The 26,083-nt window shown below is 40.6% G+C and overlaps 1 protein-coding gene across 1 annotated transcript in view; it reads left to right on the top strand.

Annotated features, from left to right (window-relative positions):
• The window catches only part of LOC127451951 (1-phosphatidylinositol 4,5-bisphosphate phosphodiesterase delta-3-A-like), a 49,126-nt gene that overhangs the window by 18,701 nt on the left and 4,342 nt on the right, over window positions 1-26,083 (top strand). Inside the window, exons 3-14 of the mRNA XM_051717039.1 lie at window positions 8,425-8,653; window positions 9,415-9,544; window positions 11,303-11,528; window positions 12,687-12,888; window positions 13,486-13,630; window positions 14,458-14,610; window positions 15,673-15,828; window positions 16,999-17,152; window positions 17,712-17,828; window positions 18,667-18,845; window positions 19,378-19,513; window positions 20,071-20,220. Coding sequence (XP_051572999.1) covers window positions 8,425-8,653; window positions 9,415-9,544; window positions 11,303-11,528; window positions 12,687-12,888; window positions 13,486-13,630; window positions 14,458-14,610; window positions 15,673-15,828; window positions 16,999-17,152; window positions 17,712-17,828; window positions 18,667-18,845; window positions 19,378-19,513; window positions 20,071-20,220 — 1,977 coding nt within the window. The remainder of the gene's footprint in view (window positions 1-8,424; window positions 8,654-9,414; window positions 9,545-11,302; window positions 11,529-12,686; window positions 12,889-13,485; window positions 13,631-14,457; window positions 14,611-15,672; window positions 15,829-16,998; window positions 17,153-17,711; window positions 17,829-18,666; window positions 18,846-19,377; window positions 19,514-20,070; window positions 20,221-26,083) is intronic.

The raw sequence follows: 26,083 nt of genomic DNA, 5'->3' as shown, positions 1-26,083 counted from the left end.
TCAGACTTTGCCCTTGAATTTCAGCTAAAACAATAATTACTCTTCCTAATTTATCTTTAATCTGTTAGAGAAATTTGAATTGTAAATGTTTATTAATCAATATAATGACTCCCTTGCTCTTACTTGACACAACACTAAAGAAAACATGTCCATCCCATATCTTCCCAAATTTTTAACCTTCCTTCTTTTTATGGGGTGCCCCAACCCATTCACATTCCATGTGGAGAGAGATAGTACACTCATATTAACATTTGACATATTGATTTAATAAAAATAAAAAACATTGTGTGTGAAAAACAAAATTATGAAGACCACATTCCCCATTAGTGAAACAATCAACCCCTGAACATCCCCCGGAACAAAACAAACAGAAAAAAGAAAAACATGCGCATTAACCCCGCGCACAACAGCGCCGACCGGCAACAATCCCTCCAAACTCAAAAGGTCCATGAACACCCACGAGTCCCCACGACAACTTTGCCATCGGATTGCTCAATTTTGCCTCACAAATTTGTGAGGCAAAATTACATAACAGAAAATACTTTGTGAAATAAACCCAGTTAATAGGAAGAATGAACACGAAAAATGTGTAGATTCATTCACAGAACTGTCTCAAGGATGTGATCTTGCACAAAACAAATTCCAGCTGATATAAAACAGTTCAGATTCCTCAGACAGACAAATGAATGATCAGTGAGTCAGCTGTTATGAGTTCAGCGGATGACGTAATCATTTCAATGTCCTGTAAAAAAAAAAACTCAACAAAACAAACTCCAGCCAGCAGGAGGAATAAGCACGAAGAACGAACAGATTAATCCACAGCTGTTCCAAAGGAGTGTCATTCAATAGAACAAGCTCCAGCAACTAGGCGGAACCAATACAAAAAGAAACAAAACCGGCATCCCGGTTCCCCGGATGGTCAAGTCAATTCACTCGGAGGCCACATAAACGTATATACCATGACTTACACACTCTGTCAGCTTTATAAAAGACATCCTTAGTGTCCACTCTCAAACTGGCCTGGAACTTCAATGCAAATGTAATCTTCCATCAGTGCAAAAGTTTCTTTAAGGAAAAGTGTTATTCACAAAACAAGCTCCAGCCGCTAGGTGGAGCCAACGCAAAAAACCCAAAATTTCGCCCAGCTTCCTCAAGAGTAAGTACAGCGAGTCAGGCCCACTCACATGAGAAACATCCAATGGTTTACTCAGTCATTGATTCTATAAAAGACATTGCCAGATTTGGACATGTGAATACTTTGCGACCGTTTTTGTTTCTATTCTCAGTTTGGCAGGAAACATCAGAGCAAACGAGATCTTTTTCTGATGTAAGAGTTTCTTACATTCCTTGAACCGATCCCGTTTCTCTCTTGTCGAACTCGCAAAGTCTGGGAACAAGAAAACATTATGGTTCTTCCAAGAAAGCTTCCCTTTGCTCCTCGCCTGGCGCAACACAAGATCTTTATCGGATGATCTCAGAAATCTGGCCAGAATCTATCTGGGCCTGTCTCACTCAGCAGATCTGTGAGCCGGCACTCTGTGAGCTCACTTGATTTCCAGCTTGTGGCCTGTTATGTCGAGCAGACTCGGGAAGAGCTCGTCCAGGAATTTCACCATATCTCTGCCCTCCTCATCCTCAGGAATTCCAACAGTTCAAAAGTTATTCCTGCGGCTTCTATTTTCAAGATCTTCAAGCTTTTCAAGGAGACGTTCCAAATCAACTTTGGTCGTGGGCGGATTAGCGGTTAATTCCCTCTCCGAAGATTCCAGAAAATCGATTCGTTTTTCAACATCAGACACTCTTGTACCTAATTCAGAGAATTTAATTCCATCGCCGTAATCGATCGATGTATTACAGCGAGATCCTCCAAGTCAGCAAGAATCTTCGTCAACATCACCAACATGTTGGACAACTGACGCTGGATCTCCTCTCCCGCCGCGCCATCCAAATCGTCTGTAGGCCTGTCGGGGCTTTCATCCTGAACACGTAAGTGTCTTCTAATTCTTTGCCGTGTTTTGCAACAAGGACAAATATGTAACTGGGTGTATCAAATTTCACCAGATTATAACATGAGAATAATCGAAAATTCAGCAAATAGCGCAGAGCTCGTCGCTCACACGTCTGCTCCTTGCATGGCGTCACCCAAAAACCAGATAAATAATATTATTGATAAAATGGGTAATTATAGCAATTAAACATTATAAAGACATTATTAAAATTAAATAAGCCTATACTGCAAAATGTACTATTTTTCTCTCCATCCAGGTCTGCTTTTAAAACCCCACAAAATCAAAATGGGAGTGTAACGGGGTTCACAGTACGGGCAAGGAGGAGGTGGGAACCGGCAGACATAATGACATAACTGAACTTAAACAAACATAAACACACAGACACACACACAGCGGCCGCGTGTGACTCTCTATCGAAATGGCACCTCCGGCTCGTATTTATCCCCCTCCCGGCTGAATAGGACAATTCAGCACCGGGCGTCCGTCCTCATGGCCTGGCCATGCCTTCCTCCTTGTCACAGGGAGTTTTGTGGTTTTTAGTCCATGTCCGTTAGCTTTGAATCCATCTTTTAGCAGATATACACTTTTAAAAATTACAGTTGGTCTCTTACGGGAAAATATACCAAAAATAATAATGACTCATCTTAAACTTATGGGCACATCCAATTTTTGATCCAATCAAATTCTGTCTAGAATAATAATGTCCCCTCCCCCTAGTCCCACATGCCTCCAACTAGCAATGGCATATAGCAAATCATGTTTCACAGATGTTAACTTAAGTCTATTGGCTATTTAGGGATGAGCCCACAGTGGATGAGCCCTTCAATATATCCTGCCCCAGCTTCCTTTTTCAATAAAAAATACACCAACACAGGAAAAAAATACTTTGGGTGGAGTTCAACTCAGAGAGCAGTGAGCACATAAAACAGTCTCTTCTGTAACATTGATTCTGTTTCTGTCTTGAGCTGCGTCACACAGTGTTCTGGTATGCAGCCTCAGCTGCTCTGCGCCTCTGCTATCCCAGTTCACACCTCACTGACTGCCAAACACTTGAGGGAATAAACTTAGTTCACTTAGAACTTTGAGTGCATGTGTTTGCATTATGTAAATCAGTGTGCGTGTGATGTTTCATGTTTCATCATACCCCAGTCTTAACTGCATGACTTTATAGATCCTTCTGCTATTTTGGCTATTTATTAAGACAGATAAAGATAGAAGACACATGGTTATGCCATAAGTGTCAAGTAGCCCTCAAATGATTTAGGTCTGGGAAGGGGATGGGTCAATCTACTTCTGGTCTTTTTTCTGGTCAATGGCCTGCAGGTGCTGGGCTGGGCCTCTGGAGAGTTTTGTCTCCTGTGGATCCCAGATCATCCCTCTATTATTAGTGAGAAATGCCAATGACATCGTAAACACCCATTCATTGCCAGCATGCACATGCCACTGCATACACTTGCAGTTAAAATAAACACCTTTCCTCTCCTTAGGGAGAAAATACACACCAATTATGAATGCAGATTTGTGAGATGGACATTGTGAGTGGGCAGAGAATATTTTGCCATTTAAAAGGGCATTTGTGTGTCTTCTCTTTTGACTCTGCATGTCTCTCATTTATATACTGCGTAGGGGTTTCACCAGATCAAAGATGTTATTGTGGAAAAACTCTGCTTACTTTTGTTTAAAGTTCCTCATTGTAACCATCTTGAAGTTCGAAATCTCTACTATTACTAATAATTAAGAGCTGCAGCAACCACTTGCAGTTGATTGTTGTTTTGTCTGTTGCGTTCTAAAATCTTAACAGTGAAGCAGCAAAGTCTTACAGTTTAGGCACCAGAAAACGAGGGAGATTTTTCCAGAGTATTAGACACTGGAAACATTTTTGGAGACTATGGAGTAGAGGTAAAGTTCATTATATAAACAATGTAATACACAGACCTTTTAGAAACATTTGATTGTCATTGTAATAGCAGTACATTTCTTACTTGTTATCCAAAGCCTCCACATGGCTATAAAGCTTGTGTGTTGTAATATGGGCACATTGTGAACATTTTTTGGCACTCTTTTGCACAGGTCATGTTTTACAAGTGCCGAATTTATCCTCGTGCTCAGAATCCTCAAGTGTCTCACACACAACATTGACCTCCATTGCATGGGTAGTAATGATTTAAAAAAAACATTTCTCTAATTGGTCTGGACACAGTCCTAGTTGTTTGTCATTTACCAGACTGTTTATGGTACCTACTAACTAATCGAGTGACACAGCCTTTTTTGAACAACACAGCTAAGACACACTTTTAGTCTAATTTAAGTTTTGTTTAGATAAATGTTTTAGTGAAATGAGCACTATTTAGTTACTATTTAGTTTTGTTTTGTTTGACATAATTGAGACCATTTACCAGTTTTGGAGATCAGTTTTGTTTAGATAATGGGCTCTATTTTTGTGAGTGCACAAAGCACAGCGCTACGCGCTACCACTGCGCGCAACGTCTTATCCAATTTTCGTGAGAGGTAAAACTCTAAGCGCAATTTTCATGCCAGCACAAGTGCAAGTGGCCGTGGGTGAGAGAGTTGTGGGCAGGCGCGGCGCTAGGGGTGGGCTTACAGGGCTTAAGCCCCGGATGTTTCAGGAAAAGCCCTGTATGTTTTATAACTTTGTACTAATCACTGAGTTTTCATGCACGCAATAAAATTAATTCTTTTAGAACCGCTATTCTGCTCGCTGCACATCAAACAGTGTCTCCTTTTATGTTCATTCACTCCTGACAAGAAGTACTGACTGGCATGTAAACTAGCCAATCATCGATAAGAACTTACATACGATCCAGCCAATGAGATTGGACCTTTTGGATGTAATTACCTTGTTTGCTTCAGAGACAGATGGTTCGTAAGTGTGTAGTTGTCTTGGTGAGGAGATTTATTAGAATATTGACATGGAAATTTGTAAAAGAAGAAGTAAAACAGCCTCAGCCAGAATCAGAACTTCAACAACAAGATGCGGCACAGATGTGCTGTACTTTTGTTTGTTAATCTAACATCTTGGGAAGTCTGGTATTCTCACTTTGTGGTCATTCATTTTTGTTGATGAATATAATATAATTTGTGGATGTTTTGTTGGTAGGTTTCTAATAGGAATATCAGCTTGGTGTCATGGCTCTGGATTTGTAGGTTTTAGACATATAGTCTATGTGTTTAATAAGTTTGATTAAAAATGATAATAGCATAAAGCAGTATTATTAAGGAGGATTGCAGATGATTGACTACAGTGGTGGAATAAAGCGTTTGGTAGATCTAAAATGTTTTCAATCCAACTAATTTTATGCTCAAGCAAACATTTTGTGTTTTGTATTCTTTAACAAACAATACTGAAATATTTTTACTTCATTTAAAAATCGACTCCTTGCCAGTGTAACTTTTAAACATATTTTAAAGTGTATTCCATGTATTATGATGCATACATGGATGTCTCTGGGCTAAGACCCGGATGTCCACTGACCCTAGAGCTGCCCCTGTCTGTGGGTGTATGCCCGCAAACTGTGGGTGTATTGTAAGAAAAACAAGTGGCGTGAAGCACAATTTGCTATTTTCCTGAGAAATAGATCATGGCACTAAGACATTTCAGAAGCAGGTCTTTTTGCAACTCAAAGTCAAACTCATATCCTGCATTTGCAGTTTGGAGATTCCACCAACAGGGGGTAATACATTTCATGTCCAAACTCTGAAAATTTAATGGAACATCAAATTATGTCCATGACGATCACTGCTGTAGCCGTTTTACGAAACAAATATTTATAAGATTTCTGTTATACTATCTTTAGGTCATTGTTTATTTTTCAATTATTATTATTATTATTATGTTTATATTTACAGTTGTATTTATGATCTTATTTGTAATGGAATTTTTCCACCTGTTGAGTTATTTGTTTAATTTTTTCGTGTTTCTATAAATGAATTACATTTTTCAAAATCAGAATTGACCGGTAGACATGAAGGTGTTCCGATACAATCACAAGGTTAATACAAACCTTGATTTGTGTGTCAATAGATTAAAATTATTAATAATAATTACATTCTCTACAATTTAATAGATCATTAATCCAAATCCTGATGAGAGAACCACATTTTCTATGCATATAAAAGGAGCATGTCACTAGAAATATGCCTGACATTCAAGTTTATGCACAAAAGAACGCACATCCATACAGTATTTCCATTCTTCTAATTCATCGCATACAGTCTATTTACACTACCAACTTCTTATGAATGTGCTGTCTTTGTTTATATCGCTGGTGCTTGAGGGAATGGACTATATAATAGGATGCATACGTTGCTGGAGAAGAACCTCAGAATTAAGTTGCACTTGACCCAGCCCATTAACGCTTTGCGCATGCAATTTTACCAAACCCACTTGTGCCTAGACTTAGTGTATGCTTGCACAGAAATACCAAAACTTCATGGCCATCCCCATTGACTTTGCATGTATGACTTATGGCATAGCGCTGTGCTGAGCACTAGCACTCTTAAAATAGGGCCCAATATGTTTTAGTGAAATTTATAAATTCTGTGTAATGTTCTATGTAATGTTCTGTGTAATTTTTTTTTTTTTTTTTTTCGTTTCCCAATACATTCAAGCAGGCTCGAGTAACCCCACTGCTTAAAAAACCAACACATAACCCCACAGTAGTCGACATCTACAGACCAGTCTCTCTCCTACCCTTCCTGTCTAAAACTCTTGAGAGGGTCGTATTCAACCAGTTTTCTGCTTTTCTCTCACAGAACAACTTACTCGACAGACATCAGTCTGGCTTCAAAAAATGACACTCAACAGAGACTGCCCTTTTGTCAGTAGCTGAAACCCTGCGACTGGCGAGAGCTAACTCCAAATCATCCTTCCTCATCCTCCTTGACTTGTCTGCTGCCTTCGACACAGTGAACCACAAGATCCTCCTGTCCACCTTCTCTGACCTGGGCATCACAGGAACTGTGCTTGGATGGTTTGAGTCATATCTCACTGGCAGATCGTTCAAGGTCTCCTGGAGAGGAGAGGTGTCCAAGACACACCAGCTGACCACTGGGGTTCCTCAACGATCAGTGCTTGGACCCCTCCTCTAATCGATGTACTCAACAACACTCAGACCGGTCATTGAGGCACATAGCTTTCCCTAACACTGCTATGCAGATGATATGCAGCTCTACATGTGATTCCAGCCTGATGACCCTACTTTGTCAGCTCGTATCTCTGCCTGCCTCTTGGACATTTCGACTTGGATGAAGGAACGACACCTTCAGCTCAACCTTGTCAAGACAGAACTCCTCGTGATCCAAGCCAACCCATCTGTTGAACTCAACCTCACTATTCATCTTGGTTCAACAACACTAACACCACCCAGAACAGCCCGGAACGTGGGATTGGTGGTAGATTATCAGCTTAATTTCACTACACACATCTCATCAACCGCCCGGTCTTGCAGGTTCACCCTTTACAATATCAGGAAAATCAGACCTTTCTTGTCTGAATATGCTACACAGCTCCTGGTCCGAGCTCTGGTCATTTCTAGACTGGACTACTGCAGTGCTCTGTTGGCTGGCCTTCCAGCTAACACAATTAAGTTACTGCAGATAGTTCAGAATGCAGCGCGTCTGGTCTTCAATCAGCCAAAAAGGGCTCATGTCACCCCATTCTTGATTTCACTCCACTGGCTACCTGTATTTGCCCGCATTAAATTCAAGGCTTTGACTCTGGCTTTCAGGACAGCCAATGGAACCGCACCTTCTTACTTCAATTCATTTCTTCAGGTCTATGCTCCAACTCACTCTCTGCGGTCCATGAATGAGCGACGCCTGGTGGTCCCATCACAAAGAGGCTCAAAGTCTGTTTTAAGATCGTTCACTTTCTCTGCTCCTCTATGGTGGAATGAACTTCTAACCTCCACACGGTTTGCTGTTACCTTCTCAACATTCAAGAACCAGCTGAAAACATATCTGTTCCCTGAGCACTTAACCAACCCACACTAATTGCACTTGCTACTGCACTTAACCTGCACTTAATTTACAAAAATAAATAAATAAATAAATTCCTTGTCTGTCTCTGTCTTCTGTGGTAGCATCTTTGTAGCATCTTTACTACTCCAGCCACTGTGAGAACTTGGAAGTCATATACTGCAGATGTTGTTAAACTTTGTATGACAAATTGCTTGCTATGTGTCTCATTTGTAAGTTGCTTTGGATAAAAGTGTCTGCTAAATGTAATGTAAATGTTTCATTTCGTTTCGATTCGTTGACATAACAGAGACCCTGCATTGGAAAAAACTATTCAAATGTTAGAGTTAGTACAGAACAGATGATGTAATGATAACAGCAATAGTGCTCCAACCACTCATTTGTGTGTGATTTCTCTCTCTCTCTGTCTCTCTCTCAGTCTCTGTGACAGAGGTAGAGTGTGTGCGGGAGGGCTGTCAGTCTGAGTGTCTGAGGCAAATGGCAGGTTTGGTTCCAGAGACACACTGCTTCACTGTGGTGTTCCGTGGAGCCAGGAAGAGCCTGGATCTTTGCTGTCCCACACAGGAGGAAGCAGAGCGCTGGGTTAGAGGCATCCGCAAGCTTAAAGACCGTGTCTCCAACATGAGCCAGAAAGAAAAGCTCGACCAATATCCTTATGGTCTACTACAACTATGCCTGCTCAAAGGGTTCAACCACTAGTACAAATTTTTCTTAAATGCATGTAGACACATATTCCCTGTAGAATAGTGCCATTTGTAGCATTTTATACACAACAGAAGACTTAGAACAGGTCTGGTTTTTCTTAGTAGCCATTAGGCAATATAAATCCACATGTAAACAGCCTCTCCCTTACTGCATAGCTCAGACTAGTAAAGCCACCGAGAGTTGATGAAATATAGACCATATATAGCTGCAGATATCTACAGTACAAGCCACTCCACTGCACTTGTGAACCACTGCCATTCTATCTCTCTTGATTTCATTTTCTCTTCCCTCTCATGTCTTTTTCACTCTGTTCTCTTCTGTTTAGCTCTTTCTTATCTTTTCACTTTTAACTTGTAACCTCTTTATTTTCCTTTCTCATCTTTTCAATGATATTGTTTATACTGTTACTTTTTATATTAGACTACATGCACATTCTAATTTTATTTTTACTGCACATTTGTTAACATCTTTATAAGTGAGCTAGCTGTCCTTTGACAGGGTAGGTTCCCATGGTTCCCATGATATGAGTTCCCACTAAGAATATCTGGATAAAATAAAGATAGAGGTCTGCAGAGACATTAAATTGAAATCTGAACCAGACAAGTAAAAAAAGACCCAGTCTGACCAGCCTAATACTGTTAAATTGTGTCATGTTGTATATGTGTGTATGTCATTTTGCATATTTTTCCCTAATTTCACACACTTGGATTCGAGGCTATCTGAGACGTGCAGATGAAAACCAGGATGGGAAGATGAGCTATGACGAGGTGAAACACCTGCTACAGCTGATCAACATTGACCTGAACGAACAGTATTCACGCACCCTCTTTAAGGTTTGTGTGTGTGAGAGAGACTTGGAGAGTTATTGTATTGTATACTGTATGGCTGCAGGAGACTGATCACACTGTGAATTCTACAACAGTAGGTTGAAAGTTTTGCTGCTGAAATCTGTTTGTGCTTACTGATAAATTAATCACTCCCCCCTGTGGCCAAAGATGGAAGTGTTGAATCTTATGGGCATGTGTGGGTTCCAGTTTTCAGGTGAAATGTCCACAGAGTGGCTCCAAAAGTTAGCTTTTATTAACCCTATTCCCTAACCAAAAACCTAAACCTAACCATCAGTGGAGTAAAATTTTAATTTAAGTGCTTAAATGTAACCTCTGAATCATGCTCACCATTGTTTATGTGAACGTGATGGCTTCCTGGTTCCCACGGGACCAGACCCCATGTATCTGAGGTTGCTATCAATAGCCCTAAAGGGAAATGTGATCACACTTGAATTGATGAAAAATGTCTGATGGGGGATGGGACTTGATTTGAGGGTAAATGAACTTTCGGAATCAACATGTTGATTTCCCATGTGATCAGGATGGCTGCAGACAGCTACTGTTGAATACAGTGTTTGGTTAAATTTTGGTTTTAATTTAAAGGTGAAGTGTGTAATTTTTCAATGTTAAAATAGTGTCATGTGCAGAAACTATAAGCCATTTGTAGGTTGATTTCCCTTAAAAGTGTAAACAATGTGACCCTGTGGCACTTTCAAAACATTGCTCTGTTTGTTTGAGCATCCAACCCAACCAGACATAGCATTGGCTCATCCAGTGGTTTGAATTTGGGGTGGGACTATCTAGGGCTTTTCACACTTGAAATCGTTAACCCGGATCATTCTATGGAATCCCGGGTTGTCATGTTCCGATGTTTCACACTGTACATTCGTAAACCCCAGGTTAACCTTCTTATTTGCAGTGTCAATAACAATGATTGGACGAATACAGCTCGTGACGGACATGCAACCTGTCAGTAGAGCTGCTCTTCTATAGAAATGTCGTCAAGCAAATCAGCTCTGTTTGTCTTCTGAAATATGCCATTTAAACACAGAATACTGTCTCTTCATCAAGCCAGTTATCGCGTTTGCCATTACTGTTAGACACTTACCAGTTTTCCTCAGGTGGAAAACATAAACAGCACATGAAAGTTTTAGTGACTGTGCAAAGAGCATTCATATTAAATGAGGTAAGCACTGAGGCATTATATGACAACTTTCTGAAACATTCTAACACTGCATCGTTTCACACTTTACATCTTTGGCACCGCAATGTGGGGTTATGCCTGCAAATGTGGTGCAATCCCTGCTCCGGAGCAGGGTTTCATAACCCCGGGTAAAAAGCAGTGCTAACCCCCTTTCAAAACAAGTTTGTAACGTTGCTTTACCCGGGTTTAAAAGCAGCGTTTTAAAAGACGTTTACCTGGGGTTAAGCACAGTGTGGAAAGCCTGTTGTGTTGATGTCAAATGTAAACGTAACGTTGTAAATGTAAAATGTATACTTTGACGTAAAACACAACTGATGTAAAATGTTCCTTTGCAAGTTATTTGCAGTGTTTGGTTTCAACCACAAATGTCGCTAGAGAGTCCAAAGTTCCGTAGTACAGCTTTAAACTAGAATTTCAAGCAACCCTCCCTAACCACAACATTCTAAAATAAAATGCAAGTTGTGTTCAATCATTGTACAGTTTTAAATTTTATTTTAAAATTGAGCATAAAGAAGTCCCACAAAATTTTGATTCTCACAATCTCTCTTTCTTCACTGTAGAAGTGTGATCGGTCATGTGATGGGCGGCTGGATCACGTGGAGATTGAGGAGTTCTGTCGTGAGCTCATGCGCAGGCCAGAGCTTGATTTAGTGTTCAGGCACTACTCCAGTAACGGCTGTGTGCTCACCACCATGGAGCTGCGGGATTTTCTCGGTGACCAGGGCGAGAATGCATTGCTGGCCCATGCGCAGAGTCTTATCAACACTTATGAGCTTAATAACTGGGGTACACAACCATCCTCTCAGATTGTTATCATGCATTACTGCTTACTACGTTTTTATGGCATGTTAATAAACCCACTGGAGTTTAAAAGCTGCCCTCTTTACACTAAAAAAATATTATATACTACATATCGACAGATCTTGTGAAACATGAGTTTTTCTCATTTTAATATTCTTACACTTTATGTTTAATAGTAATAATTATGGCTGTCAGAATAACACGTTAACATGCGATTAATTAAAAAAGTTTAACGCATACATTTTTCTTAATCGCGATTAACGCATTTACCGTTAATACAGCATAAACACTGGTGTGAAGGGCAGAACCTTTGTAATGTGTCCACCTGAAGTCATTACACTGACGCACATGCCACAAACAGACACACAACAGCGCCAGAGCCCTTCTACCTAGAGAGCCTACAAGCTTAGCGTCAAACATTTTAACGCGGCAGTCTCATAGACATTCAGTGGGCGGTACCGTCATAACACGTTGGTTGGCTATTCGCTCTCTCCTATGATAGAGCCACGGAGGTTGTTATCTCTATAAATAAAAGAATCTCTGACAGTGCTTCCCTGTCAGTGATAAAATCCGTCAATCCGCGCATCTTATCACGTGGCTTGTTGAGCGCGTTACCGCGGAGACCTAGCACGTGTGGAGGCTTCACGCTATTCTCCACAACGTGAGTTTGAATCTCGCATTTTTAATTAGTTGTTCCCCCGTAATTTTTTCTCTACTACATACTGTCCATACTGTCCAAAATGACAAAAAGGGCTAAAAAAAAAAAAAAGTAAACTAGGTTCAGTTTATCATGGCATTCCTGCTCTGTATGCACTTATCAAATATCCAACAACCTCTTTAAATGAGTAGATGAAGTCAGAGAGAAGGTTCAACATTAAATGGAAAAATCACACACTTGGACTTCCACAAATTCAGACAGCAGCGAGTCCGAGCACATAGCTGTGAAGTGTGTCATAAGCTGTTGTCCTACATAACTGACAAACTACACATAATTTATTTCTGTCACCTGCTAATTGAGGATAATATGTGATAATACTGAAGTAATACAGTAAAATGTTTCAAAACGTACTAAACACTTACTCTATTGAATCTTGTGTTAAACTGTGTTAGCTTTTGAATAATATTTTTTCTTGTGTCTTTCAGCCCAGAAGAATCAATTCATGACCCAGAATGGCTTCACCATGTACATGCTCTCCAAAGAGAATGATGTTTTCAACCCTGATCATGCACACGTGTATCAGGATATGAGCAGACCACTGGCTCATTATTACATCTCTTCCTCTCATAATACCTACCTCACTAAAGACCAGGTCACCAGTGCCAGCAGCACAGAGCCTTATATAAGGTAAACACCTACAAACAAACATGCTTCTAATTATAAACTGGGACAGACTAGGTCACAGTCTTGAGTAGACATCTACAGAGGTCTAAGTCAGGTACAGCACCTACAAACAAACACACGTCTCATTATCAAAACACCCAGCACCACAAAGGTCTGTGTCAAGTACTGCATGTAGAAATATACAGAACTGTACTTGCACTTAAAGGGATAGTTCACCCCAAAATGAAAATTCTACCATCATTTACTCACCCTCATGGTGTTCCAAACCCTTATGACTTTCTTTCTTCCGTGAACACAAAAGGAGATATTAGGTAGAATGGCAGCCTCAGTCACCATTCACTTTCATTGCATGTTTTTGTATCCATACAATGAAAGTTAATAGTAACTGAGGCTGTTAGCCTCTAACATTCTGCCTAATATCGCCTTTTGTCTTCTGTGGACAAAGGAAGTCATATGAGTTAGTAACGACATAAGGGTGAGTAAATGATGACAGAATTGTCATTTTTGGGTGAAATAATTCCCATACCATGATTACGTCTGTTGTTCCCTGTCTTTGTGAGCTTGTGGTTTGATGCATGGGTGTTGTTTGTGTGTGTTTAGAGCTCTTAATCAGGGTTGTCGCTGTGTTGAGCTGGACTGCTGGGATGGTGATAAAGGAGAACCCATGATCTTCCACGGACACACGCTCACCTCTAAAGTGCTCTTTAAAGAAGTCATAGAGACCATCGCTCAGTATGCCTTCAAGGTGCAGATACATGAAGCATTACAAACATTTGGTAACCTTCAATTGTTACCTTAAAGGAAAAGTTCACCCAAAAATGAAATTCTGTCATCATTTACTCTCATGCCATCCCAGATGTGTATGACTTTCTTTCTTCTGCAGAACACAAACAACAATTTTTAGAATATCTCAGCTCTGTCGGTCCATACAATGCAAGTGATTGGCGACCAGATCTTTGAAGCTCCAAAAGCACATAAAGGCAGCATAAAAGTAATCCATATGACTCCAGTAAAATGTATATGATAGGTGTGGGTGAGAAACAGTTCAATATAGAGCTGGTCAGCCGTAACATCAATTTGTAGGCGAACCTGGAAGATAATTCGCCATGGGTTCCCTGAGGATTTTCCTATGGGTTTTATAACGGGGTTTTTTAAACTTATGAGCAAAATAAAGTCTGTGGTAAACATTACTTGGCAATACAAGGACGTTTTGTTCTACAACATAAATTACACACAGTCATACCTCAAACATGAATTTTAAAGCCGCCGCATGTGGTTTTTTAAAGTTTGTTATTCAGTATGGCTTAAAAATCCATGATTACATTATGAAAGTGTGTAATTATGAATGGTTCTGAATGATAGCTTGTTTGTGTATTATAGTATACATATTTCCACTTAAAAGAGCTATTGTATTACCATGGTGCAAGTCCAAAAAACATAAAAAAAAAAAAAAACATCTTAATTCCATGCACTTTTAACAGAATTCCAAGTGCTGATTTTGTATGTGTTTATCAGTTATTAGTTTTACTTATAAGTCTCTCTCTCTCTCTCTCTCTCTCTCCCTCTCTCCAGGCGTCTCTGTATCCTCTGATCTTGTCTCTAGAAAATCATTGCTCAGTGGAGCAGCAGGCTGTGATGGCCCAGCACCTTCACTCTATTCTGGGCAGAAAGCTCCTGAGAAGGCCGCTCAATGACCTACCCCTCAAACAGCTGCCCTCACCTGAGGTCAAAAGCACATCTTATCTTCCTGTTGTTTTACCCACATCTATATTTTGCCTTTATTTGTTTATTGTATATGTATATGTATATATGTGAACAGTATGCATTTTTTTTATTCATATGAATACCCGAAAGACCTACTACATTTGCCAAAAGTATAAAACAGACTCAGAGCACATTACGCTGGGTTCTGTATCCAACTATGCAATGCACTCGTCCTTTAATTTCCAGTGAAATAGGAGTAATTGGTAGTATTATCATGCAAGTTTACTCTTTATTTGATCAGACAGACAAGTGCTTTGAGATTTTTCACAAAATTGGATTAAAGTGCAAAATAATCATATTTATTTCTGAGATGATTACTCACTAAATTAAACGTTTAATGTAATGAGGTCATGTGACAACAATGTAGCATATGACAGTTTGAAACATATATCTTTGCATATTGCATACTGCTTCACATACTACTTGTTAAAAAAATAGCTGGCAGTAAATAGAATGTACTGCAAAGCATGCAGTAAGCAGTACAGTAGGATTCCATTCTGAGCGTGGCCTTTCTGTATGTTTCCCCATCATGATGTTATGATTTCACATCTTTTTTTACATAATGATAGAGTGCTGTCATCACCTATTCCCTTCTTTCTTTTGGCCTATCCCTGTTTGCATTTGGAGGTTTATCAGTAGAAATATCTGACCCTTGCTTCCTCCAAAAATACATTCTATAGCCAGTAGAGTTTGAGCTCTTGTGCAGTGAAATGTGCAGTTATTGAGTACTTGGAAGAAGTCAACACATGCCAGTGCTCATAGTCATATAGTTTAAACTTTTCATATTTATGGAGTATTCTCCCTCTCATTCTGCACTGTTTCCAAGACTCTTCTTTCATGACAAAATTCTTTCTAATTATTTTATCTTTAGTGTTGTTATTCCAGCTTCTAATGTTAATTCTTATTGTTGTAGGCATATCACTTACACATTTTCCTAAAATGGTTATCTCCCAAGTGAGGACAAAGAATTTGTGGTTTTGGAGAACAGTTTTCTCATTTATATTTTGTCTTTTTTTACTGTAGGAGTTGATGGGGCGAATCCTGCTGAAGGGGAAGAAGATGAGTGGTCTGCTGGGCAAGACTGACAGCTGCACTAGCTTTACATCAAGCTCAGATTCAGAGGAGTCAGCTGCTGGAGGGGGTGGGAACAAGGGCTCAAACAAAAAGGACCCTGGAAAGGTGTGTCTTGATGCTGACTCTGTTATAGTGCAGATACTTTTGGGCCAGTACACTGTTTTGTGTTTAATTGTGTGATATTTCAGTGTTATACTGTATACTGTGCAGTGGGGTCCAAAAGTGTAGACCACTAAGTAGAATATTATTTGCTGTTTTCTATTTTGATAAAAAATGTTTCAGTGCAAATTATATAGTCAATTTGACAATCTGAGTGAAAACTTTTGAATTTCAGAATTTCTTAGTATATGTTTTGTTTGCTGTTAAAGGGATAGTGCACCCAAAAATGAAAATTATCTCATCATTTACTCACCCTCATTGCATCCCAGATGCAGACTTTCTCTCTTCTACTGAACACAAACAAAGATATTTAGGATAATATTTCAGCTCTGTTGATGCAAGTGAATGGGCACCAAAACTTTGAAGGTCCAAAAAAGCATATGACGGCAGCATAAAATAATCCATAAGACTCCAGTGGTTAAATCCATATCATCTGAAGTGATATGATAGGTATGGATGAGAAACAGATCAATATTTAAGTCCTTTTTTGCTATAAATTCCCCTCCCTGCCCAGTAGGTGGCGATATGCATGAAGAATATGAATTGTCAAAAACAAAAGAAAACTTTAATTTAATTTCCCTTTAATTACAGTATTTATTAGAGCTGGACTCCACAAGTTTGTACAAAACCTGATGGTCTATGTTATCCCAGCATGAGCTTCTTGTGTGCTTTAATGGAAGCAAGGAAAGTGAACTTTTGTATAAAGTGTTAACCTGGTCAATGTTACATATATGCTTATATTTGACTGGTGGTCTAAAAAAATGGAGAAGAATTTTATTTCATCTTCATTTTACATCCAAGTTCTCTAATTCCTTAAACTTTTTGTTTATTTATTAGGTTAAAAAAAACAAACAAAAAAAAAAACAATTAAGTGGTCTCAGACGTCTGACTCCCACTCTGTTGGTTTGGTTTAGCATAGCATTTGGAATACTTGATAAAATTTTTGTGTCCATTTTTCAGTATGGTCATAGCTCATGTATATTATTTAGATACTGTACATACTGCATCGAGATACAGTACACAGGGAGGAAATGTGTGTATACTGCCTAAATTGTTTTTCTTAAAATAAAAAATCTATTGTGTGCATGCATTTATGTGTATAATTTACCTCCATAGCCCGTGAGCTCCAAACTTAGTCCAGAGCTATCAGATCTGGTGGTGTACTGTGAGAGTGTGCCCTTCAATGGTTTCGAGACAGCCAGTCAGAGACCTCCTAGTGCAATGTCCTCTTTCTCTGAGAACGATGCGCTCAAACTCATCAAAGAGTCAGGTGAGATGAACAGAACAAACCTTTGCAATCTTAAACTGTATATTCACTGGTGTCATGTTATGTTCTTCATGCTTTAGGTCTTTAGTTATTCTATCACAATAAGTTGCATGTAGTTCGTTTACAATTGGCCAGCTTTGGTATTTCCTGTGTGTCAGTGTTTATGTTATAAAGAGTGTTGGAAAAGCTACACTGAAACTGTTTGCCTAACTACAAACTACTCATACTTTAAAGCAGTAAAGGTACAGTTAAGCTTTCCTTTTGCAAAACTAGTTATTTACATTGAAACTATAGGAGGACTATATAATTTGTTCAATAATGATCTAAATTTGGATGACAGCATTAAACTTGATCACAAATTTACACTAACTACAAGTAATAATGAAGCATTTTGTCATGCTAAATTGCTGCTTGTTGATAAAAATAGCTTGTAACTGGAACAGCCCCTCTGTTTTGAAAAGCTGAAGACAAATGTGTTTTCTTCTTTTGGTTGCATGAGTATACTATATGTCTCTGTGCATTTGCTTGATGGTGCGTGTGCGTATGCTTTTGTCCACTGTAGGAAAGCTGTTTGTTCGACATAACAGTAGGCAGCTGAGCAGGATTTATCCATCTGGCCAGAGGCTACAGTCTTCTAACTATGACCCACAGGACATGTGGAATGCTGGCTGCCAGATGGGTGAGCTCACTGAGCATTCTAATAGGGAAAAGTATTTTAACACACTTCAGCTTTAAATGCTTGTAGTGTTTTGTTGTGGTATATTAGCTGTAGTTTGATGTGGTTAAATGGTGACTCAGCTTTTTTAAAAGGAATATTTTGTTTTCAATAAAAGTTAAGCTCAATCGACAGCATTTGTACCATAATTTTGATTACCACAAAAAATAATTTTGACTCGTCATTCCTTTTCTTTAAAAAAACCCATAAATCTGGGTTCCAGTGAGGGAATTACAGTACAATGGAAGTGAATGGGGCCAATCCAGAAACATTAAAATACTCACTATTTCAAAAGTATAGTCACAAGATGTAAACAATATGCATGTTAACATGATTTTAGTGGGATAAATTCGCTTACTAACCTTTTCTGTGTAAAGTTACAGCCAATTTTGCAACTTCGTTGCCATGATGATGTAATGTCAACAAACCCTTAAATCCTAAAATGATGATTTAAACAACTTAGCTCAAATGGTACATGCATTTTAAAAGAATAATTAATATAAGTGCTTTTATAAAATTATAAGCTTCACATTTCTGCCTTTGAACCCTTCCAAAATTGTCCCCATTCACTTTCATTGTAAGTGCCTCTCTGTAACCTCCGTTTGTGCTTTTTTGAAGAAAAGGAGGCACGAGTCAAAATAATTTTTTCTGGTAATCAACATTATGCCACAAATACTGTCGATTGAGCTTAAATTCTGTATTGCACCCAGAATATTCCTTTAACATAATGTAGAGAATAATTCTTAGATTATTCCATTGTTAAGCCATTTCATGTTGCTTCATACTTCTCTCTGTTCTTCAGTGGCTCTGAACTTTCAGACACCAGGAGAGCAGATGGATCTGAACCAGGGACGCTTTCTGCCCAATGGATGCTGTGGATATGTGCTCAAACCTGACTTTCTGTGTCAGCCTAAGTCCAGCTTTGACCCTGAGAACACAGGTGGAGGGCCAGGACATACACCTACACAACTTATAATACGGGTTGGCAACACCTCCTATTCTATCTTTGTAGTGGTGTAACTTGAATCTTATGGGCCCCAGAGCAAAAATACTTGATAGGCCGATAGCCATGTAAGCACATGGCTTTCTGCACCAAGGTCTACACACTGATGTTTTTGTTGAATAACTCCTTCAAAAAGGAATGTGATATATCATTTGAAATGTGGTATTTTTATATTTGACTGAGTTTTAGAGTAAGGTGTTAAGCTTAAAGGCTTATTAGCTAATGTATATATCACTGAGGAGTATTTTAAAATGTAAAGACACAATGGATGAGATGCATAGTGTATAAGAGAGCAATAAATAGTAGCTCATTAATTGTGTGCATAGAAGAGCGAAGAGTGCTGTTTTCTCTGTTATTACAACATTTTAATAGCATGGCTTGCATAATCTTAAAAATGTTGTGGAAAGGCTCTTTAATTTGACGAAAATATAATAAATACTGCTCAGTTTCCTGTGTACTTTGCAAATATTTTTTAACTGTACTTAGTGAAGTTTATTGTTTCTTTCACAGGTGATCTCAGCCCAGCAGCTTCCCAAGATAAACACTGACAAGCCCAACTCCATTGTGGACCCGCAGGTCTGGGTGGAGATCCATGGAGTTTCCATTGATAAGGCTCGTGCCAAAACTCAGCGCATTGACAACAATGGTGAGGCCGTTGAGATGGTGTCAGTATTGGAACTAAGGGTGTTTACTACATTGCAGTTGTGCACTTTTGTATAATTTGTTAGAACTGCAAAGACAAATTCCTTTTTCTAGAGTGTGATAGAAACATTAGAAGTGGTTGTTTTATTGGTATTTACATTGCTTACAATGCTCTGTTTGGTTAATTTAACCCTTTTAGTAATGTGATCACATTTTTGAAGTCTCAAGAAGGACTATTAAAGGATACTTAATCTTAATGTAGCAGCTGAAACCAGTGCATACTGTATTTACATTTTTTTGTGAATTGCCAGGATACTGGGACAAATCTCATGAAATAAGGATAAACCAAGACGTCTGGTCACCCTACCTTTTTTGCCACATTAATAACATTCAACAAGTTACACTGTATTTTAACAAAAATGCTTCTGACTTAATTCAAATTAACAAATTTTTTTCAGAGCAAGCAAAACCAGGTAAAATATTGCCTATCATATTTGGATCGTGACTCTGTGTGTGTGTGTGTGTGTGTGTGTGTGTGTGTGTGTGTGTCTTCCCCTGCAGGTTTCAACCCACGCTGGGATTGTACTCTAAGCTTTCAGTTACAGGTGCCTGAACTGGCCTTGGTGCGTTTTGTAGTTGAAGATCACGATCACAAAAGCAAGAATGATTTTATAGGACAATTTACACTGCCCTTCACCAGCCTCCGAACAGGTATGTGTATGTGTGGGTGTGAGTTTAGTTTACACTTACAGCAAGGTTGTTTTATAAGAAAATAAGACTTTGTATATAGTATATACTGTACATGCTTTCCTGTTGAAGATATCTCTGCCTTTTAGTTTTTTTTTTCCAAGCTTACTCACTGTACGGAAGCATACTATCAACGAAACACCAAGGAAGGAGGGTGCCCACCTGATGACCCCAATAAAATTAGTGCCCCACCCCACACCCAAGATATCAAGAAAGTGTCGATTATTCTAAGGGATTGTACTATCATGTCCTATAAACTCAACTGTTAAGCTGGAGAAATCCAGTGACTGCTGTGAAAGTGCAGCTGACAACTAGGGAAAGATCATGTGACGGCGTGGAAAGACAGCTGACTGGAGGAAGATACCTCAATGGGGCTGCCATGGACTAGCTATCCATGATGGCAGGCTCCGTCGCTTTGATTAGTGAATAGGAGTCACCCCACATGGCTAAAAAAAAATCCAAAAAGGAAAATACCCCTTGAGTCTGCTAGAGCAGGGGCGGAAGATGACTCATCAACTGACAACCCAGTAACCGATCCTGGCATGAACACGACGATGAATCGGATAATTGGCACGGCACTTACAGCACCAGCTGCGGGACAAGAGCTCCGGATATGCAACTGTGGCTGGTCCAAGGTAACATCCATCAGAGGCCTAAAAATACGTCAAGGGCGGATGAAGTGTTTGAAGGAGGTGAGGCCGGGACCTCGCATTGATAGTTACCTCTTGAGGAAAAAGTAAAGTCAGTCGAGTGAAGCTCAGTGGCAGGATACAACCCACAGTCCACCGAGCATCAATACCCCAGTGGTCGAGGAGGGTAATTTGAGCACAACATCTGAGAACCTGGAACCCAGCATGACGCAGTCTGCTACGGAGAAGAACATCCAAGGCCACAGACCTCAAGTGAAGTGGCCAAAGTCCGGTAGCAAGAAAGAGTGGATGGCAGTCAGCGCAGACTTGAGTAAGGTCCTGGACAGACTCCGAGTAACAGCGGAAAAGAAGCTGGAGAAAATGAGCGATCTGATCTACTCATACGGGGCAGAATGGTTTGGAGCAAAAGAGAGAGGAAAGAAGAAAACAACAACCCCTCCCAAGTCCAGAAGGCAGCAAGAAATAGAGCGCCTTATCAAAAAGAGATGGGGCTTGAGGAAACAGTGGAAGAAATCCTCATTGGAGGAGAGATCTGGCATAAACCTCCTGCAAGCAGGCCTAAAGGAATGCCTGGGAACACTGAGGAGAGCAGAAAACATCAGAACTCAACGCAAAAAAGAAGAAGAGGGCAAGAACATCCTTCTACAAAGATCCCTTCAGATTTGCGAAAGGTCTCTTCTCAAAGGAAAAGAGCGGGTCACTTAAGGTGCCAAAGAAGGAGCTGGAGGACCACCTGAAAGAAATACACACAGGCAACCAGAGATATGAGCAGAGGGTGATACCTCCAGACATGCCACCCATTCCTCAGCCAGAGTATCAGTTGGATGACAGCCCGCCAAGGTGGAGCGAGGTCGAGAAAACTGTGAGAAAGGCAAGGGCAGCTTCAGCTCCCGGGCCAAACGGAGTTCCATACCGGCTGTACAAGAACGCTCCAGATGTCCTACGGTTCCTGTGGAGGTAAATGAAGGTGGCATGAAAGAAGCAAATCATCCCAAAAGCATGGCGAAGAGCAGGGGGAATGTTAATCCCCAAGGAAAAGGATGCCTCGAACATCAACCAATTTCAGCAAATCAGCCTTTTGAATGTTTAAGGGAAGATCTTCTTTAGCATTGTTGCTCAAAGGATGACAACATACCTGAAAAAGAACAATTTGGTTGACACGTCGATACAGAAAGCTGGTATTCCAGGCTTTTCGGGATGCTTAGAACATACAAGCATGATATGGCATCAAATCCAGACTGCAAAGAGGGAAGGAAGAGATCTGCACATCTTATTCCTGGACCTAGCTAATGCTTTTGGATCTGTCCCCCATTTTCTTCTCTGGACAGCCTTTGAGTTCTTCCATGTGCCAACGACCATCACACACCTGGTCAGAAACTACTTCAAAGATCTGCAATTCTGCCTCACTACAACAGAATACACAACATCATGGCAATCACTGGAAGTGAGAATAATGGCAGGGTGCACCATCTCCCCTCTAGCTTTCACCATGGCAATGGAATTGATCATCCGAGCCTCCAAATGGGTCATAGAAGGAGAACGTCTGCAGTCTGGACAGCGACTACCTCCCATGCGCACCTACATGGATGACATGACCACCCTGACCTCAACCATCGCATGTACCAAACGTCTACTGGAAAAGCTTCATGCCAACATAACGTGGGCATGGATGAAGTTCAAAGCCAGCAAGTCCAGAAGCACATCCATCGTCGGAGCGAAACTCGTAGACCAGAGATTCCACATCGATGAAACACCCATCCCAACGGTATTGGAGATGCCAGTCAAGAGCTTAGGGTGATGGTACAATGCAAGCCTCAAGGACTCAGACCACAGTGACCAACTGAGGGAAGAAACTATCAAAGGCCTTGTTAGCATAGACAAGACATTGCTTCCTGGTAAGTTGAAACTGTGGTGTCTGCAGTTTGGATTGCTGCCCCGTCTGATGTGGCATCTAACAGTCTACGAGGTCCCCATTACCAAAGTCGAGAAGCTGGAGAGGACAGTCAGTTTGTACATCAAGAAGTGGATTGGACTCCCACATTGCCTCAGCAATATTGGCTTGTATGGGAACGGTGCTTTGGAATTGCCTGTTTCTAGCCTCACTGTAGAGTACAAATGCACCAAAGTGAGGCTGGACATGACCCTGACCGAGTCTCAAGATGCTATGATACAAGTGGCGGCTCCCAGTCTGGCAACTGGGAGGAAGTGGACCCCATCTGAGGCCGTACAGCAAGCAAAATCTGCTCTCAGGCATAGAGACATCGTAGGACAGGTGCAGCAGGGAAGAGGGGGTTTTGGACTAGGGCAAGAAGACCCATATGGCACAAGGTGACAGCCACCCAGAGAAGAAAGCTGGTAGTAGCCGAGGTCCGGCAGCAGGAGGAGGCAGAGAGATGCATAAAGGCAAATTCGCAGTCCAAACAGGGCCAATGGACTAACTGGGAAAACCTGGAGCATCGTAAGCTCACCTGGAAGGATCTTTGGGAGATGGAAGGAAGTAGACTTAGTTTCATCATTAGAGTCACCTACGATGTCCTTTCCACACCCAAGAATCTAAACCAGTGGGTTGGAGAAGATCCATCATGTCCTCTCTGTCAAACTCCAGCAACGCTAAGGCACATCCTCATCGGCTGTAAAACCAGTCTTTCTCAAGGCCGTTACACCTGGAGGCACAACCACGTCCTGAGACAACTACCGATTACCCTGCAGGGAAGGAGGACCACTACCAATGCACTCTCTCTCTACCCTGGAGGGAAGGAGGACCACTACCAATGCATTCTCTCCCTTAATACCTGGATTCTTCCAGTGAAGCCAACTGCAAGAAGGGAATCGACCCTGCTGGAGGCTGCCCAGGACTGGAAAATGCAGGTTGATCTAGACCAGAAGCTCATCTTTCCGAGATAATTACAACTAATCTCAGGCCGGACCTGATCTTGTGGTCAACCTCGCAAAAGTCCCTGTTCATCGTGGAACTAACCTTGCCATGGGAGGCTGCAGTTGGTGAAGCATATGAACGTAAAAGGCTGAAGAACTCGGACCTAGCAGCCGAGGCAGTACAACGGGGCTGGCGAACCCAGTTGTTCCCCATAGAGATTGGTTGCAGAGGTTTTGTAGCTACATCAACAACTAGGCTGCTGAAGGGGTTGGGAGTTAGAGGGCAGGCTTTCCAACAAGCCGTCAGGTCGCTGTCAGAGCGAAGCAGCAACTGGCTGTGGCTAAAACGAAAGGATCCCAACTGGGCTGCAAAATGACCAAGAGGGGTAAAAGCGGAGGGGGGCGCACCTGGGATGCCAGGTGTTACTGTTGAGCCCTTTGGAGGTGTCGTGGGCTTATCAACAAAACACCAAGGAAGGAGGGTGCCCACCTGATGATTCCAATGAAGTTAGTACCCCTACCCCCTACCCAAGATATCAAGAAAGTGTCAGTTATTCTAAGGGATTGTACTATCAATTCCTATAAGCTCAACTGATTAATAGTGTATATCCCCCAATAAATGCTGTTCAAAAACTTTGACATACATTTTTCTGGGCAATATAATGGAAATACCGAACATTGTTTAAAATGTCAAGGACACTAAAGAACAGGATCAAGCTTTGCTTAAAAAACAGCTTCAGTCCTTCTTGGAATGCTATCAAACAAGTCCTCAACTGTGTGTATCCATTCTTGAAGACAAAAAGTTTCTGGTTCACTGAGACATGATTAAGCTGGAGAGCTTTTTTTTTGTAATTAACATTATTATTGATTCAAAAAGAAAGCACAACAGAGAAAAACACAACATATACACACCGAATCAACATTTAACTTTTAACACTCATTAACATCCTTCCCCAAACACCAACCCCACCCTACCCCAAAGAACACCCCTGTGGTCACATAAAATAATACACACACACACAAACAATAAAATAAAAAAATAAAATAAAATAAAAAATAAAATATATAATAAATATACATAATTAAACTAAACATCTCCCTCCTCATCCCTTCCACTAGAGTCCTCCAAAACTGCCAAATACCTACCCCACTTCCTGAAAAATAAGTCCTCCCACCCCAGCCTTCCATCTATCATCTTCTCATAAGCCGCCACCCTCCCCATCTCCGCACACCACTCTGGAAATGGTGGCACTCTGTCTGAATTCTATCCCCTTAAAATTATTTGTCTACCGATCATCACGCTAGTCGGAACCCAATTTTTTATATATTTGTCATCCGAATTTATAACTTCCCCATCACCCAAAATGCAAAGTCTGGGGCAAAGTAAAATTTGAGTGTCCAGAATGTCACGCAAATAATTCTGAAACTTTAACCAAAAATCTTGGATCTTAACACATCCCCAAAAAACATGGGCTATGTCTCCAACTCCTGATTGGCATTGCCAGCATGTGGGTGTGTCTTTAAGACCAAGCCTGTATAATCTAGAGGGGGTCCAATAAAATCTTTGTAAAATCTTTAATTGCATAAGGCGAACCCTTGCATCTCTAGATGCAGACTTGACATTTTTCAGAATCTTAGTCCACACTCCATCCTCCAATACCAAATTCAAATCTTTCTCCCATAATTTCTTAATAGAAGTTAAAGCTCCATCCCCCATACTCTGAATTAACAGGGAGTAATACACTGATGCCTCATGACCTTTTCCAAAAGCTGCAATCACCTCTCCCAAAGCATCTGCCTCCTCAGGGGGGTGTGTGCTACTCCCAAAAATAGTACAAAGCAGGTGGTGCAATTGTAAATACCTATAAAACTGAGGTCTGGGGATCCCAAAATGTTGGACCAAGTTTTCAAACGATCTCAACACACTACTATCATATAGGTCACCGAGTGTAGCAACCCCCCTCACAATCCACTCTGGCCAGCAGAAAGGGGACTTGCCAATACATAATCTTGGGTTCTGCCATATGCTTGAGGCAACATTTAAATAAGTGTCCAATTTAAACAATCTGGACACTTTAGTCCAAACCGAGTGTAAATGCAAAATAACGGGGTGTAACTTAACTTTTCCAGTTAGTTTGATAGAGATGCTTTGTAACGGCGAAATAGGGGCAAGAACTGCCTGCTCAATAACAAACCAGGGAGGGGCTCTCTCAGGTGGAAGCGACCAATAAGCCAAATGTCTGAGACTGAACGCATAGTAATAAAACATCTTGGGTAGGCCTAGCCCACCTTTGTCAATCGGC

This window comes from Myxocyprinus asiaticus, chromosome 14 (genome assembly GCF_019703515.2).
Source record: "Myxocyprinus asiaticus isolate MX2 ecotype Aquarium Trade chromosome 14, UBuf_Myxa_2, whole genome shotgun sequence".
Lineage (NCBI taxonomy): Eukaryota > Metazoa > Chordata > Actinopteri > Cypriniformes > Catostomidae > Myxocyprinus > Myxocyprinus asiaticus.
Note: the sequence above shows the minus strand (reverse complement) of the source record. Positions and strands in the feature narration are given on the sequence as shown.